General features: G+C 42.6%; 1 protein-coding gene across 2 annotated transcripts in view; it reads left to right on the forward strand.

Moving 5' to 3' along the window:
* LOC126272017 (cytochrome P450 6k1-like) overlaps window positions 1-16,760 on the forward strand; it is a 181,915-nt gene that overhangs the window by 149,798 nt on the left and 15,357 nt on the right. For both annotated transcript variants that reach the window (XM_049974511.1, XM_049974512.1), the window contains exon 7: window positions 14,393-14,644. In XM_049974511.1, the coding sequence (XP_049830468.1) occupies window positions 14,393-14,644 (252 nt within the window). The remainder of the gene's footprint in view (window positions 1-14,392; window positions 14,645-16,760) is intronic.

Consider the following 16,760-nt stretch of genomic DNA (forward strand, 5'->3'; position numbering starts at 1 on the left):
TCCCTGTATACAATGCACTGTTTAACAGGTACTTTTTAGCTGTACATTTTTAAGTAGTTTGTTTTACTCGTCTGCTTAACCTTCCTGGGAAAGTTATTCCACAATTTTATTCCTTACCAAAAAATAATGCTTACAGTTTTATGTTCAATCTTTCTCGAAAACGTCAATTCATCCTGTATGTTGATCCAAGAACGTGGAGAATGCGTTCGTGCAGTAATTACCGACGTAATATTTGACGAGAATAACTGATAAATGTTCTCCTATGTTGCATATAATATTCCCAATGTTTTCAATAGATTTTTACTAGCCTTGCATATAAATTTAAGGCCGTTTTCTGTCGTTTCATATTTGTTTCCCAGGGAAGAACTCTGTAGCTAATAATTGATGTTAAATATGAGAAGTATGTAACTCAAAGACTCTGGTTGTTACACACTGACGAGATTACTCGAAGGTCACAAAATGCTGGTGACATTCTGCTTGCAAGTATGTTTCTATGTTCAGCTGAGAATCAATATTCATTTCTAGGAAATTCTCAGTGCCAAAGAACACTCCATCAAGGGCTTTAACTCCACCATGTCGACGGAAGCGGTTTTCTTGGACCTGCAAAACGCTTGCGACAGGATTTGGCAGGACAATCTCGTGCACAAAATGCTGATAAAGACGATATCTATGTTAAGATCAGGGATGATTTCCTCCAAGACAGGTCCTTCCTGGTTACTCGTCAAAGAAAACGCTGCAGCATATGACACATGCTCATGTGCTGCCTCCCATCCTCTTTAACTCTTATGTTAGCAATACGCCAGTCAGCCCACACTGCCACCTGGCGCAGTACGCCGACGCCATTGCGCTCTATACGACCAGCCCCAACACCGACCGTCTCGTTCCTCGTCCGCATGGGCAGGTGGACGCAACAGTCACCCAGTCTCGTTCAACAAGGTTGTCCTCAATGCCGCCAAAACTACGGTGCAGTACTTCACCAAACCACAACCTATCCTCCGCCACAACATCACTATCGGAGGCACGCAGATCACATTCTCCCAAGATACCAAACATCTAGGAGTCTGGATGGATAACAAACTGCTCGTCCACCGACATGCGGAGTACGTCACCGAAAAGGAACTGAAGCTAATAAAAGCATTGTACTTACCCTTCAACAGCAGGGATCTGAACTTGGATACCACCCGCCGACTGTACTGTATGGGATTCCACCCCTCCTCACCTATGGTTCCACAGTGTGGGCCACGACTAGAGCCTCCAGGATGTAGACCCTCCATGCCTGCAACATAAGGTACCTCCACTCACGATTATTGTTACCTTGCATCAGGAGACAAACATAGTCCCTCTAAAAACGACCATTCGAGAGAAAGTGGATACCCTGAGTGACACAGTCAGTGGCACCAAGACTCCCCAGCACTGGCACCGCCACCTTCTTCCTCTTACCATCCTCGATGCTCCGGATTCAGACCTTGGCTAACGATAACCCTGGTACAACCACTTATAATGTGACAATTTTGATACAGCCGCTCATTCTGTGCAATCCTTGTAACGGTCATCACTAGAACTATCAATGTAGTTGTGTCCCACTGCCACACTTTCAACATGCAGTGCAATGATGTTATTAAATTGATGTCATTGTAATGTAGGAAGATCTTACTTCTCCACCAAGACAGTTAGACCGCTTCAAGCGGTGAAGCTGTACCGCAACTTACCACATAAAACACTTACAACGACGTGGTTACCACACTCATGCTCATAAATTAAGGGCAATTGCAGAATGTTGTGCCACACAACGTGGCACTACACAAAACTGGGGCTAATATCACAGGCACAAAGGGACCACACACCACACAGTTTTGTAAGTCCACAGTATTGATGATAAGTTGCGAAAACCGTCCCGAAACACATGTACTACAAACAGCAGGGATCTGAACTTGGATACCACTGTTTCTTGCGCATGTACCCCGACATCAATATGGGAAATGATCACCGTGCACACGTACACAGGCCGCACAACGGGTTGGCATACTCTGGATCAGGTGGTCGAGCAACTGCTGGGGTAGAGCCTCTCATTCTTGCACCAGTGTCTGTCGGAGCTTCTGAAGTGACCTAGGGGTGTGAAGACGTGCAGCGATACGTCAACCGAGAGCATCCCGGACATGCTCGATGGGTTTAGGTCTGCAGAACAGGCAGGCCACTCCACACAAGGTACTCCTCTACGATGGCACCTCGGTGGGACCGTGCGTTATCATCCATCAGGAGGAAGGTGGGACCCACTGCACCCCTAAAAAGGTGAACATACTGGTGCAAAATGACGTCCCGATACACCTGACCTGTTAGTTCCTCTGTCAAGGGGTGTACGCGCACCAGTTATAATCACACCCCACATCATCAGACCACGACGTCCATACAAGTCCCTTTCAAGGACATCAGAGTAAATGGCTACTTTTACACCATAAAGATATCGTTTCCAAATCATGATGTAATTTGTTTTGATTTTCTAATGATTTATTAGAGGGTATATAGTAAACGAAAGTATGATGTAATAATTAACAAAATGGAGAGAGCATGTGGTTTGACCAAAAATATTTACAACAAGAAATGTATATCTAGAAAAACAAAACTAAAACACTACACCACAGTGGTACGACCAGAATGTTTATATCGATCTGAATGCCTAACGATGAACTATAAGATGGACAAACTAAAGGTACTGGAAAGAAGGATTATTAGAAAAATAATGGGTGCAATGAAAACTGCAGATGGTTGGAAAATAAGAAGTAATGAGGAGGTCTACAAAAATATAGAGAAAATGTCTGAAGAAATGGCCAAACGAAGATTAGCCTTTTTTGGACATCTCTACCGAATGGTTAGAAATAGACTAACAAAACAAATATTTCTATATTTCTGGAAGAAGAAATCGATAATTCCATGGATTACAGAAGTGAGAAAAGATCTTGAAAGAAACAACATCAAAGAATCAGAAATAGCAGAAAGAAACCGTTTTAAAAACAAAATACTAAATTTGGAAGGCTTTCAAAGCAGAAGAAATAAAAAATCGGGAACAACATGGATAGAAGAAAGGAAGAGACTTCATGGGGAGAAAATGAGGGAATACTGGAAAAATAGGAAACAACAACAAAGGAAGAAGAGGAAATGAAGTTGTTAACGTGATTCTAGTTGGTCAATACAATTCTTAAAAAAAAGACAGTAACATCAGTAGTCAATTGACATAACTGCTTACATTTGTCTCCCACAACGTCTGTGTAGAACAGGAACAGCACATTACTGTGCTAGGGGAAAATCCAGGGATGACCTCTGTCTCACCCAATGACTTCCGGAAGTCATGAATCAAGTGCCTCAATTGAGGCGATATTCCGTAGGCACGCAATTTCTTTAGAAGCTGCTGATGAGAAATGCTGTAAAAAGTATTCTGAGAATCTAGAAACGTGTTAATAATGAGTCATCTGTTTGACAACTACGATATTTTTTTGAATATGTGCTGGTAGATCATATGGCAGAAAACGGTTATTTTCTTAGAAAGGAGAACTGCCCTTTCACTGACAAGGTGATGGACTTGCACTAAGGAAAATGTTTTTAGGGAAGAGAAACGTTGGATGCTTTGGAGCATTGATAGTTATCATAAGGGTCCATTAGATAATATCTATGAAGTTCGGTGTTGGGGCAGGTGATGGAAACACAGAAAGGGAAAAGGGTTATGGTATGGGGCCAGGACTGTAGAGTATGAAGAGGGCAAGGATAGCTAAATATGGGGAAGAGGGAAGGGGGATCCCTGATGTGGGATGGGATACTTGGTGAAGAGCTATAGTTAGTTGAAGAGTTATAGTGAAGAGAATGCATAAATACTGAGGTGAATTTCGTCATCTGGGAGAGGGAATCGGTGGAATGTGCCCGGTAGAGGCACGGCAGTGTACCAGGATTGGAAGCTGGGGAGAAGAACTATACAATTGCTGAAGTAGTGTTTGTGAATGGTGTAACATGTGTGGAGATGTTTTGTGTGTGTGGCAGAGTCGGTAATTTGATGAGACGGAAAGGAACTATAAGCGTAATGATAAACTGACGCAAAAAATCAGGTGTTAAAGTATATTGAGGGCTGATAGAACGGATAACCATGTAAAAATGACAGAGACAATACGTTTGATCAAGTTTTTATAGGCGTGGAGCACATTGCAGAAGCACAGCCCCATTGTTTGGCCAGTTAGTGGTTTCGCTCTGTCAGATGATTAGTATGAGGGGCGTGCATGCTGTGTGAAGTTGGGTGTTACTTTCAGATATTTTATTGTGTTGGCTGGTTGTATAGGATCACCCTATATACACTGAAGTCATGGGGGCATCAGCGGCAGTGATTCATCCTATAATTACTGCCTGGAGATTGGCTTAATCAAACTAAGAGACAGAGCAAAGAGTGTTGAGATTTCTGTAGTGCAGGATAAAGAGTTAGTAAAACATCGCTATGAGTGTACTGAAGGAGATGGACAGATGGAGGTATTTTGGGCATATCGGCAGTGCAGGAGATATACATGCAGGAGATACACATACAGCTGGATAAAACATACGGAGATTGGTATCGTTAATAGCAACAAAAAATGAACAACTAGATATGGTGGAACCAATAAGATGGACATGATTAACTAGAAGTGCGTACATAACGAATTTAGAGCCCATGGCCAACTGTATGTAGATCAAGGTGTACGAAAATTACGGATTTCCTTTTGTTAAACTGATGGGATACAAGATGTGTGAATACAGAAGTTATTCATCAAGGGAGGTGTTGGGACAAAAGCCAGAATGGTTAACAGGAAAAGCTAGGTGCAGGTTCAAGTATTTATTAATGTATTAGGAGAGGATGGATTTGAAGACCTCGCTAAATACTGAGATAAAGCTGATGGGTCGAGGAAGTATCACTAGATGAGGATGCCTTCTGCAGTTGAAGGCGAAACGTCAGGGGAGAGCTTATGTATGGACCACGGCATCTCAGCCCGAAAATGTTAAGTGATCACAACACCTGCCGTGAAAGCCTTCATTCTATGATCATATCACTAGATGGTTAGTGTGAGGAAAAGTAAGCTTTTCGAGGCATTCCACATCTCAGGGTAGTAGCCTATGGAAATCATCTTATGATAAAAAGTTGCAAAGGATACTAGGCATGAATGAGAACAAGCTGTTAGGTGTCTGTAGATAATTTTCGTTATAATACTCGTTTTCTGTCATGTACTGTGAAGAGTGAGTTCAGCTTTTTCTGTGGTAGATTGACCAAGTAGTAAGAGCTGGGATCAAGTGATGGGACAGTGGAATCTATATGTTCATGGACTGTAGGGGAAGGAGTTGCCGACATGAGGGTCATCAGAAATTGTGAGGATGTCGAAGATATAGGATTCCAAGTGATCAGTATTGATCATCTCATCAGGTGGGAGGTTTAGCTGAAGAAAAATAGGTTTTCTGCCTGTGTGTGAGTGGAAAGCTTTCCAATACTTGGAAAAGTCCATGGGAAGTGTGCAGGATTTTGTGCCAAACCTGCCAGTTCAGCATTTAGTAAGTTTCTGGGATGTCAATATAATTTCTGGTCATATGTGAGTGTATTCCAGTTCCGAATCTGCAGCAATGATTGGTGTAAATGGCACGACTCACTATGTAGTAGGAGTACATATTGTGTAAGGGTGCTGGGCTGGTTAGGATAAATGGACTTGGTAAGATGTGGGCGTATATGCAGCCAAGGAAAGCCCAATGAAGCACGTATTCTGCTTCAGGGACATCATCATGGTACTGACAAGTTTGTGAATCGCATCTAATATGAGTGCCTATGGATGCCCAAAAGGCATTCCAGTTGGTTCAGGGAGATATTGGGACATACTATACAAAGATTGTGGTAGTGAGTGGGGATGGTGAGAAGTAGAGGTAGTCACTTCCAGTTTGATCCAGAAGTCGGTGCAGTGATGCATCAAACAAGGTTAAGAGATGCCAGAACTATGTTCATAATTATATTACTTTTAGGATGGGTGCTGTGGATTGGGGCCATTTTATCTTGTAAGGACTGAGCGAACAGGGGCACCACTGGAGTTCTGAGTGGTACCTACTACCGATGTTTAGCTTAATGGGAATTTTACAGGTGGAAAACATACAGTCTGCTGGGTTAGGAAATCGTAAGGAACAGGGTCTGTTTTATGTGATGGCAAAGGTGAAGTTTACGGCGTTGCAAATACAGGCTGAAGATAAGGTGTCCAGTAGGAGTATCACACATGTATTGTGGCCAACTGAGAGGTTCCTCTCGTGGCTGATTGTTACTCCATCTCTATCTCTAGCAATGGGAAGCGGGATTATCTGTACAGCTTAGAATAGAGGGGGAAGCTTGAATACTGTGACAGGTTTGGAGGAAGGTCTCGTTTAAAGTGGAGGTATGGGTATTGTGTTGAGGCCTGATATGCATAAATAATGGTTTATTTGTTGAAAGATAGCATATGTCGTTGAATATGACATTGTATTGCTGTCGCACCATGATGAGATTTTGGAATTGGTTTGTGTGGGTGAGGACTAGAGAGGACAAGTGTCAAATCGACCAAAGACGAAGTAAAGTTGGTTATGGGAACAATGAACTTCGTAGTGTAGGTGGAATATGGCAGAGAAAGCTAGGAGGATTTGTTAGACAGTGTTTACTCGTTGGAAAGGATGGATATCTTGGAATATGATCCTCATGAATCTTATAACAACACAGCTGTACTAGGTTGGTAGAGGGAGGTTGTTGCTAGGTTATCAACTGGTCTTGGGATAAATGGAGTCTTTGCATTCCATTTGGCGCATTAGATGGGATTGGAGCTGTTGCAGGTGTTGCAGGTGGGAGGGGAAGTAATCAGCTGTGAGATGATCACTATAGTGGACACACTTTTGACAAGGGATGAGATGTAAATGTTGATCTGTTGGGTATCAGTGATATATCATGGCTCCCTTGTTGAATAAATGGTATAGTGTGGAGGCAGAGTCGATAGATATACGGTGTGCTAAGTGGGGATGTCATCGTTGTTGATGTGGAAGGGATTTCGAATTTCTACACTGGGGTGGGAGCAAAATTGGGATTCCACTTACCAATCTGTGATCTTGGGGTCGAACTTCATGCTCACAGCAGGGAGGTTGGGAGAATGGTGGGGAGGGTGGGGTTGTCTGGCCCAAGTGCTAGTTGGGTTTTGGGCTATTACTAGGACTGAGTTTCTCCTACAGCTTATTTAGGATGGTTGGGAAGTATTTTGGAAGTTTTAAGGTTTTAGAAATTTTGTGTCTGCATAAGAGAGGGCAAAGTTGTTAATGACAGTGGAGGATTTTGTACAGAGAGAAGTTCTGCTCATGTACACAGTTTTGTCTGTCTGATTTTGAGATTGTTTGGATACAGAATTGACTGCAGTTTCAGGGTTTTGATGTTTTGGTGGTTTCATATTCACTACTGGATGGAAATATGATTGTGGGTTGGGCGGTTGTGGAAAATGACATTGCGACTACTGCGGTCGCAGGTTCCAATCCGGCCTCAGGCATGGATGTTTGTATGTCCTTAGGTTAGTAAGGTTTAAGTAGTTCTAAGTTCTAATCGACTGATGACCTCAGATGTTAAGTCCCATAGTGCTCAGAGCCATTTGAACCATTTGAAAATGATGTCGTTGGGAAAGGGAGTGGTTGGTGCTAACCCTTCAGCTTGGCATGTCTGGATCATGACGCTGTAGCTTGTTGATGGGATATTGGGAAATTTCTACTATTGCTTGGACAGTTGTAGTTCTTGGTGCAATGTTTGATTTTGTGGCTGGCGATCGATGGCAGAAAGAAAACTGGTAGGACGATGTTGGAAGGGGTGGATATATATTAATTGTTGTTCTGGTTGGAGAGGGAATTTTGGGTTCAAAATGGTTCAAATGGCTCTGAGCACTATGGGACTTAACTTCTGAGGTCATCAGTCCCCTAGAACTGATCATCATTATCATTTAAGACTAATTATGCCTTTCAGCGTTCAGTCTGGAGCATAGTCCCCCTTATAAAATTCCTCCATGATCCCCTATTCAGTGCTAACATTGGTGCCTCTTCTGATGTTAAGCCTATTACTTCAAAATCATTCTTAACCGAATCCAGGTACCTTCTTCTTGGTCTGCCCCGACTCCTCCTACCCTCTACTGCTGAACCCATGAGTCTCTTGGGTAACCTTGGTTATCCCATGCATGTAACATGACCCCACCATCTAAGCCTATTCGCCCTGACTGCTACATCTATAGAGTTCATTCCCAGGTTTCTAGATCTATAAAGCATAGATACAGTTCCGTGTTGCAATCATAACACTTCTCCATTATTTGCCATAAGCTAAAGATCTGGTCCTGACATCCTCTAAGAGGCCTAAATCCACACTGATTTTCATCGAACTGGTCCTCAACTAATACTCGCACATTCCATTCAACAATACCTGAGAAGATTATACCCACAACGCTGATTAAAGAGATACCTCTGTAGTTGTTACAACCTTTCTGTTTCCATGTTTAAGGATTGGTGTGATTACTGCTTTTGTCCAGTCTTGAAGGAACCTGTCCCGACTCCCAGGCCATTTCAATTATCCTGTGTAGCCATTTAAGACCTGCCATTCCACTGTATTTGATGAGTTCCGACTTAATTTCATCCACTCCAGCTGCTTTATTGCTCTGCAATCTATTGACCATTTTCTCCACTCCCTCAAATGTGATCCTATTTCCATCATCATTCCTATCCCATTGTACATCGAAATCTGACAAATTACTGATCGTATTTTCTTCTACATTGAGCAACTCTTCAAAATATTCCCTCCATCTGCCCAAGGCATCCACAGGATTCACCAGCAGTTTCCAAAGTCTTCCCAATATTTCTTCTTGGATGCTGCAACTATCTGTTTGGCTTTGTTTCTTTCTTCAACATAACATTCTCTGTCTACCTGAGTATGTAGCCATTTTTGATACGCCTCCTTTTTCCTTTTACATGCTGCCTTGACTGTGTCATTCCACCAAGCTGTTTGCTTCATCCTACCTTTTCACGCTTCTGTTCCAAGACATTCTTTAGCCACTTCTAGTACTGTGTTCCTGTACCTTGTCTATTCCTTTTCCAATGACTGTATTTGACTACATTCAACTAACTGGTACCTTTCTGAGATCACTGTTTTGTACTTGTGCCTGATTTCCTTATCCTGAAGTTTCTCCACTCTTATCCTCCTACATATGGACTTGATCTCCTGCACTTTCGGCCTCACAGTACCAGTTTCACTGCAGATTAAATAATGATCAGTTTCATTAAAGAAACCCCTGAATACACGTGTGTCCTTCACAGCCTTTCTGAATTCCTGATCTGTTATTATATAGTCAATGACAGATCTGGTTCCCCTGCCTTCCCAAGTATACCTGTGAATGTTCTAATGTTTAAAAAAGGAGTTTGTGATTACTAAGCCCATACTGGCACAGAAATCCAAGAGTTGTTTCCCTTTCATGTTGGCTCCATATCATCACCAAATTTAACCTTATGTTCGATTTCCAATCCTGGCATTAAAATCACCCATGAGCACAACACTGTCCTTGTCCTTTACTCTAGCAACTACATCACTGAGTGCATCATAAAAACTATCCATCTTATCTTGATCTGTCCTTTCACAATGCGAATATACTGACACAATCCTAATTTTCTTGCTAGACACTGTCAAATCTATCCACACCAGTCGTTCGTTTACATACCTTATTGCAACTACGCTGGGTTCCATTTCTTTCCTGATGTAAAGCCCTACACCCCATTGTGCTATTCCTGCTTTGACTCCTGACAGGTAGACCTTGTATTCTCCCACTTCCTCTTCTTTCTCACGCCTTACCCGAGTGTCACTAACAGCTAAAACGTCCAGCCCCATCTTACTTGCAGCCTGTTCAGCTCTACCGTCTTCCCAGAGTAGCCCCCATTGATATTAATAGCTCCCCATCTCATTACCATTTGTTTGCCAAGTCGTATCTTAGGAGTCCCTGGTTTGTCAGTTAGAGGTGGGACTCCGTCACCAAAGGTCCGAGGCATTTTGCTCTGATTGTTGCCAGCATCATATTTAAAGTACTAGGGAAGCAGGTTGCTAGCATTACTTGCCCCGAGTCCCATTGAGTTTCACCCCTAACAGTTGAGGGACTAACCGGTGTATTTGGTAGTCTTTGCCGTATGAGCACAGAGGTGACCACGACTCAGAGTATGTCCGAGATGCCCAGCCTTATTCCAAAGTAACTGGTATCCCGACTGTCGGGACCACTTACTTGGCCATTCATACGTTGCCCTTGGTTCATGAACTAGGACATGACTACAGGAACCCACACCATGAACACCCTAGAACTTAGAAGTACTTAAACCTAACTAACCTAACGACATCACATACGTCCACGCCCGAGGCAGGATTCGAACCTGCGACGGTTCCAGACTGTAGCGCCTAGAACCGCTAGGCCACCCGACCGGCGGAATTTTAGGCAATGTGGAAGTAATAAGTGCTACCGACAAAGGATATCAAATTGATTCCATATATGTAGACTTCCAGGCGGATTTTTTATACCGTCCCTCACAAGGCACTTGTAATCAAGTTGCATGGCTTTGGAGTATCGTCTCAGCTGTGCAAGTGGATTCGAGATTTCCTGTTGAAAAGATAAACAGTTCGTGGTAACTAACAGAAAGTCATCGTGTAAAATAGATATGATACTTCAAGGAAGTAATAGAGGCCTTCTGCAGCTCCTGATTTATACAGGGTGAGGCAGGAGGAAAGGTACATGTTTTGGCGGTTAATAGCATTAGTGATTATGAATAAAAAACTTGATGTCGATATATGACCTATTCCGAATTGTTTCCGAGATACAACACTTTTAATGTACATTTCTATTTATTTTCTGCATTATTCATTACATTGTTTACAACGTACCACATTAACATACAGAGGAAGTTGAGACGAACATTTTGATAGGGGATGTTTGTGGTCTATCGAGCCGGAAAACTACCTCAAACTGGCCTACAAGAAACACCTCAGCTACAGCGCACGCGCGTCGCGCGAGGTTTTCAATATTCTCGCGACCTTTCCGGGGAAATTGTTAGTCCTAGACAGAAAATAAATAGGACCTTTTTTGTAGCGAATTTAGTTTGATTGTATACTGAGACACTTTTTCGCTAGAGTGTGCGGGTTTCGAGCTATTAAAGAAGAACGCTCAAAAGTGATAAACGGGCACATGTCCACATGAAGTGTTTTGTTCAGAATCACTAATACTATCACATCTTAAAGCATGTACCTTTCCTCCTGACTCACCCTGTATAAACGATTATGAGGCACTCTGAGCAATCTTAGACTGCTTGCAGATGATGCTGCCGTTTACCATCTAGTAAAGCCATCAATGGATAAAAACAAATTGCATAACGATTTAGGTGACATATCACTCAAATCAAAACGCTGTCAATTCAACTAAATACCTAGGAGCTTAAATTGCTAGCAACTTAAATTGGAACCATCATATAGATACTGTTGTGGGGAAGGCAAACCAAAGACTATGTTTTATTGACAGAAAGCTAAAAAATGTAACAGGTCTACTAAAGAGGCTGCCTACATTACGCTTATCCTTTCTCTGCTAGAGTCCTGTTGTGCTGTATGGGATCCTTACCAGATTGGATTGACAAAGGATATCCGAAAAGTTCAAAGAAGAGTAGTTTGTTTTGTATTATCACGAAACAGGACACAGTGTCACGGATATAATATTCGAGTGATGTTGGGTATTGTTAAAAGAAAGACGTTTTTTTTCATTTGAGAGAGATCTTTTCGCGAATTTTCACCCTCCAACGTTCTCCTCCGAATGCGGAAATATTTTGTTGGTACCTATCTGCAAAGGGAGAAATGAATATTGTAATAAAATAAGAGAAACAGACTTCGCAAGGAAGGATTTAAGTGTTCGATTTTCCCCCTTGCTGTTGGAGAGTGGAACGGCAGGGAGACAGTGTGAAAGTGGTTGGATGAACCCTCTGCCAGGCACTCAGTTGTGAACTGCAGAGTAGTGATGTAGATGTAAATGTAGTGGATGATGGTAAGTGGCGTTGAGCAGTGCAGACAGTCGCCAAAGTGTTGATGACAGCGACCGCGAGGGGCTTTAGTGGAGCCGTGGGTGATGGGCAGCCGGAGGGCAACATGGCCTCAGCTCAGGGCCAACGTGGACAGGCTCCCGGAGCAGCCTCGACACAGGGCGTGCGACCTGCTGCGGGATTCCAGCAGACGGATGCCAACAAGTGGCGTCCACGTCGCGTAGTCAGTGCCCAGCGCAGTAGGCCTCTTATGGCAGGGAGGGCACCTGGGCACCAGTTTGTTGGAAGGCAGGGAGACCTCACACACTGCTCTGACAGCTCATGACCCCTACAGTTCGCAAGGTGTACATTTCTCTCACAATTTACGCGATCGTGTCAAGAAGAGCCAGACTCAGTCTGCAGCAACAAGTCGAGGTGTTGCCCACTCTCTCTCCACCCCCCCCCCTCTCTCTCTCTCTCTATATATATATATATATATATATATATATATATATATATATATATATATATATATATATATATATATATATATCCCTGTCTTTTGGTTCTGTCAACCATATTGATCCTTTCTCAACAACAGAAGGACATTATTCCTGTTATGTACAGACGGTAGCAGAGCCAGGATGGGGAAGGTTTAGGGACATTCATTTGGTCCAAGACTTGTTGACACAAATTTATTTAACAATAATTGGTTATAAATCCAAGTTAATAAATTAACAGTGTAAAAGGAAATTTTAGCAATAATTTTTTTTTAAATATTCTTTAGACTAACATGCAGCCCCATTATGAAACATTACATAAAGGTACTGTTAGTAAAAAATATATTATATCGTACAACAGTGCAACATGTACAAAGATTAACTATTACACCAGAAAAATATTGAACTTATGATCCAATTTGGCAAGAGTGCAACAAATTCCCTACTGCTTGCTAAAAAAAAATGTGGCCATGACACAAATGTCAACGTCATGTGACATCCGTTCACCTTTCGTGACAAATACACAAAATGTCTAAATTATTTTATATCAGTTAAGTAAGCTACAAGACAGAAATAACATTAACGACTGGTGACATAAGTAAACGCTGTCAAGTTTTCAATTTCACGACGGTTGTGTTACCTAGCAAATTTTCACCAAAATAAATTCAGTCTCGAGAAGAAACACAACTTAGTACACAAATACGGCAATGTCAAGAAATAGATGGGTTTATCCCAAGCAATATTAGTAGAATTAGGAAATTTGAAATTTAAACGCACCAATTTTAACAAAGTCTAATTTAATAATAATTTAGTCAGGTCTTTCACAAAATGATCGATGATAGTGGATACCGTTCCATACACTATGAAACAAATTAAGAATTATTCACAGTAGACACCTGGTACATGATATTGTCTGAAGTGTTTCAAATCACAAAATGTTGGCTACAAGTACCACCCCATAATAAAGTAATGATCATGAAATATAGTAAAAGTATATAAAAATTTCGGCCTTAGCCAGGTGACTAGAACCACACCAGTGCAGTTTCCTGTTACACTCGAGTGCTAGGCCCAACAAACAACAGCTGGTCATGGAGAACCACGCTAAGAAAGCGAGCATTCCGTCCTCCCCACATGCTCGCAAACAGCCGCACTCATCGCAGTCCTTAATCGGCAGGCACAGTTGACTCCCCGCCGCTTCCGTCCTGTCGCCATACACCGACCGAGCCGTCCTCCAAAAAACTCTTGTTTCGCGCACCAGCGCTCAGCGATCAAGCCTCCTATCACTGCGGTGAAAACAAGTGAAATAATCTCGCGGGTAAATCAAAATGCTGAGCCGTGACACGGCTCAGTTCCGTTACATTTTCTTGATTAATATCTTTCTCATTACGTGAACACTGCTCATGAATATCCTTTTCTGCTGATTTAAGTACCAAAATTTATTTGATTAAGTAAAAGTACCCAACACGTTTCGGTTCTTGAATTAAATTTGGGCTCTATCAAATTCTGCGATTGTGGTAGGACCTCTTCTGTTCAGCTACAGCCCATGATTAACCTTTCTGAGTCAATGTGACGACTCACTATGTCAGGTACACTTACAGGAAGACTGGAGTATCGAGGATATACAGAAAAGGGTCTTTTCCTGGGTTTCCATAGGCTGTGCATTTTGCCACAACCAGTCCCCATTGCGTGAACAAATATTTAACACGTGTTGTGTGTTGCCTATTATATATTAATCCACACAAGTAAGTATTTACGCTAAGCTAACATATTACATACAAAGTTGTCCAACATCTTCTTGTTAAATTTTCGTTCTATATTTCTACTATTATGCTTCTTAACAGAGACGCTGAGGAAGTACCCACCATTGCCCATTCTGAACCGTGACTGCATGGAAGATTACAAGATACCAGACAGCGACGTCGTCATCGAGAAAGGAACGGGAATCATCATCAGTCTACTGGGGCTCCACTATGACCCAGAGGTGTTCCCAGATCCTGAGCGCTTCGACCCCGAGAGGTTTTCGGAGGAGGAGAAAGCCAAGAGGCACCCCTACGTCTACCTGCCGTTTGGAGACGGCCCTCGCATCTGCATAGGTTGGTAGTTTGCTGGTGTTAGTGCAAATATGTTTTGGTATCGTATTTTTCTCTTGTTCAACATTCTTTTCACTGTCAAGGTGCTGCGCCATAATAGTAATAACTCGCTGACAATGTTACATCTAGCAGCAGCTGATTCATAGCCAAGAAGGATATCAATTGGTCAATCAATCAAGCAGTAATCAATCAGTCTGACTGTTCAGAGCTCGGTTGCTCCAGACTGCTATTCATTTCACAAAATTTGTGTTGCTGCTCCCCTCATTCCATCCAGGCTACTGATCCTCTCACTCTATCCAGGACACTGCTTCTCTCCCTATATCCAAGCCGCTGCTCCTCTCACTACACATATCCAGGCTGCCGCTATGTTAAGTTCTCTTGTCTTCTCACTGTATCCCAGCCAGTGCTCATCTCACTATATCCAGTTCACTGCCACTCTCTCTACATCCATACCACTGCTCCTACCACTATAGCCAGGCCCCTACTTCTGTCACTATATCATATTCTCTGCTCTTCTCACTATATTCTAACCGCTGCTGCTCTCACTATATCCAGACCACTGCTCCTCTTACTATATCCAGTCCACAGCTCCTCCCACTATAGCAAGGCTGCTACTGCTCTCACTATAGCAGAGCTACTGCTCCTCTACTATATCCATGCCACTCTCTCTTTCACTATATTTAGGCCGCAACTCCTCTGACTGTATCTAGTCTGCTGCGCCTCCAACTACGTTCATGTCTTTCACCATATGTTGCAGCTGTGTTTTCTTTATGCCATCAGACTTCGGACTACTACAAAACTAGCTTCCATTCTTTCCTACATTGTGCTAACCTTTTCATCTATACGTAACTACTGTACTGTAATCTAATTTGCATATAATTTTCGTGTGTCCTTACTAGTTTTTTTTTTCCTATACTGCTCCTTCCAACATGAAATAAACTAGTCCTGAAAGTTGTAGCACATGTTTCACTATGTGTCCTTTCTTCTAGCGAGGATCATCCACAGAATACATTCCTCAGGTTTTTTTGTGCGCGATTCGCCTATTTATTGCATTTTGTATTTTTTTCAAGGAAGGTGAGTGCCATAGGCACTTTACAACTACTAAAAACGGATTCTACATGCTTTCCAATAAATTCACTGCAACGCTCATGTTACGATAAGCATTGCACCTCATTTGGGATCCAACACTGGGAATAACGGCGGCACAAATCGTAAATGCAGCACGCAAAAGAATTTGAGGATCACTTACTCGAAATCCCGTCAGTGCCCCAACGCGACGGAAGGCGTTCGATACAGTTCCGCACTGTCGCCTGATAAACAAAGTAAGAGCCTGCGGAATATCAGACCAGCTGTGTGGCTGGATTGAAGAGTTTTTAGCAAACAGAACACAGCATGTTGTTCTCAATGGAGAGACGTCTACAGACGTTAAAGTAACCTCTGGCGTGCCACAGGGGAGTGTTATGGGACCATTGGTTTTGACAATATATATAAATGACCTAGTAGATAGTGTCGGAAGTTCCATGCGGCTTTTCGGGGATGATGCAGTAGTGTGCAGCGAAATGCAGGAAGATCTGCAGCGGATAGGCACTTGGTGCAGGGAGTGGCAACTGACCCTTAACATAGACAAATGTAATGTATTGCGAATACATAGAAAGAAGGATCCTTTATTGTATGATTATATGATGGTGGAAAAAACACTGGTAAAAAGGAGGTGGCTTACAAAACACTCGTTCGACCTATACTTGAGTATTGCTCATCAGTGTGGCATCCGTACCAGGTCGGGTTGACAGAGGAGACAGAGAAGATCCAAAGAAGAGCGGTGCGTTTCGTCGCAGGGTTATTTGGTAAGCGTGATAGCGTTACGGAGATGTTCAGCAAACTGAAGTGGCAGACTCTGCAAGACAGGCACTCTGCATCGCGGCGTAGCTTGCTGTCCAGGTTTCGAGAGGATGCGTTTCTGAATGAGGTATCGAATATATTGCTTCCCCCTATTTATATCTCCAGAGGAGATGTAAAATTAGCGAGATTCGAGCGCGCACGGAGGCTTTCCGGCAGTCGTTCTTCCCGCGAACCATACGCGATTGGAACAGGTAAGGGAGGTAATGACAGTGGCACGTAA

This window comes from Schistocerca gregaria, chromosome 5, assembly GCF_023897955.1.
Source record: "Schistocerca gregaria isolate iqSchGreg1 chromosome 5, iqSchGreg1.2, whole genome shotgun sequence".
In the NCBI taxonomy this organism is placed as follows: Eukaryota; Metazoa; Arthropoda; class Insecta; order Orthoptera; family Acrididae; genus Schistocerca; species Schistocerca gregaria.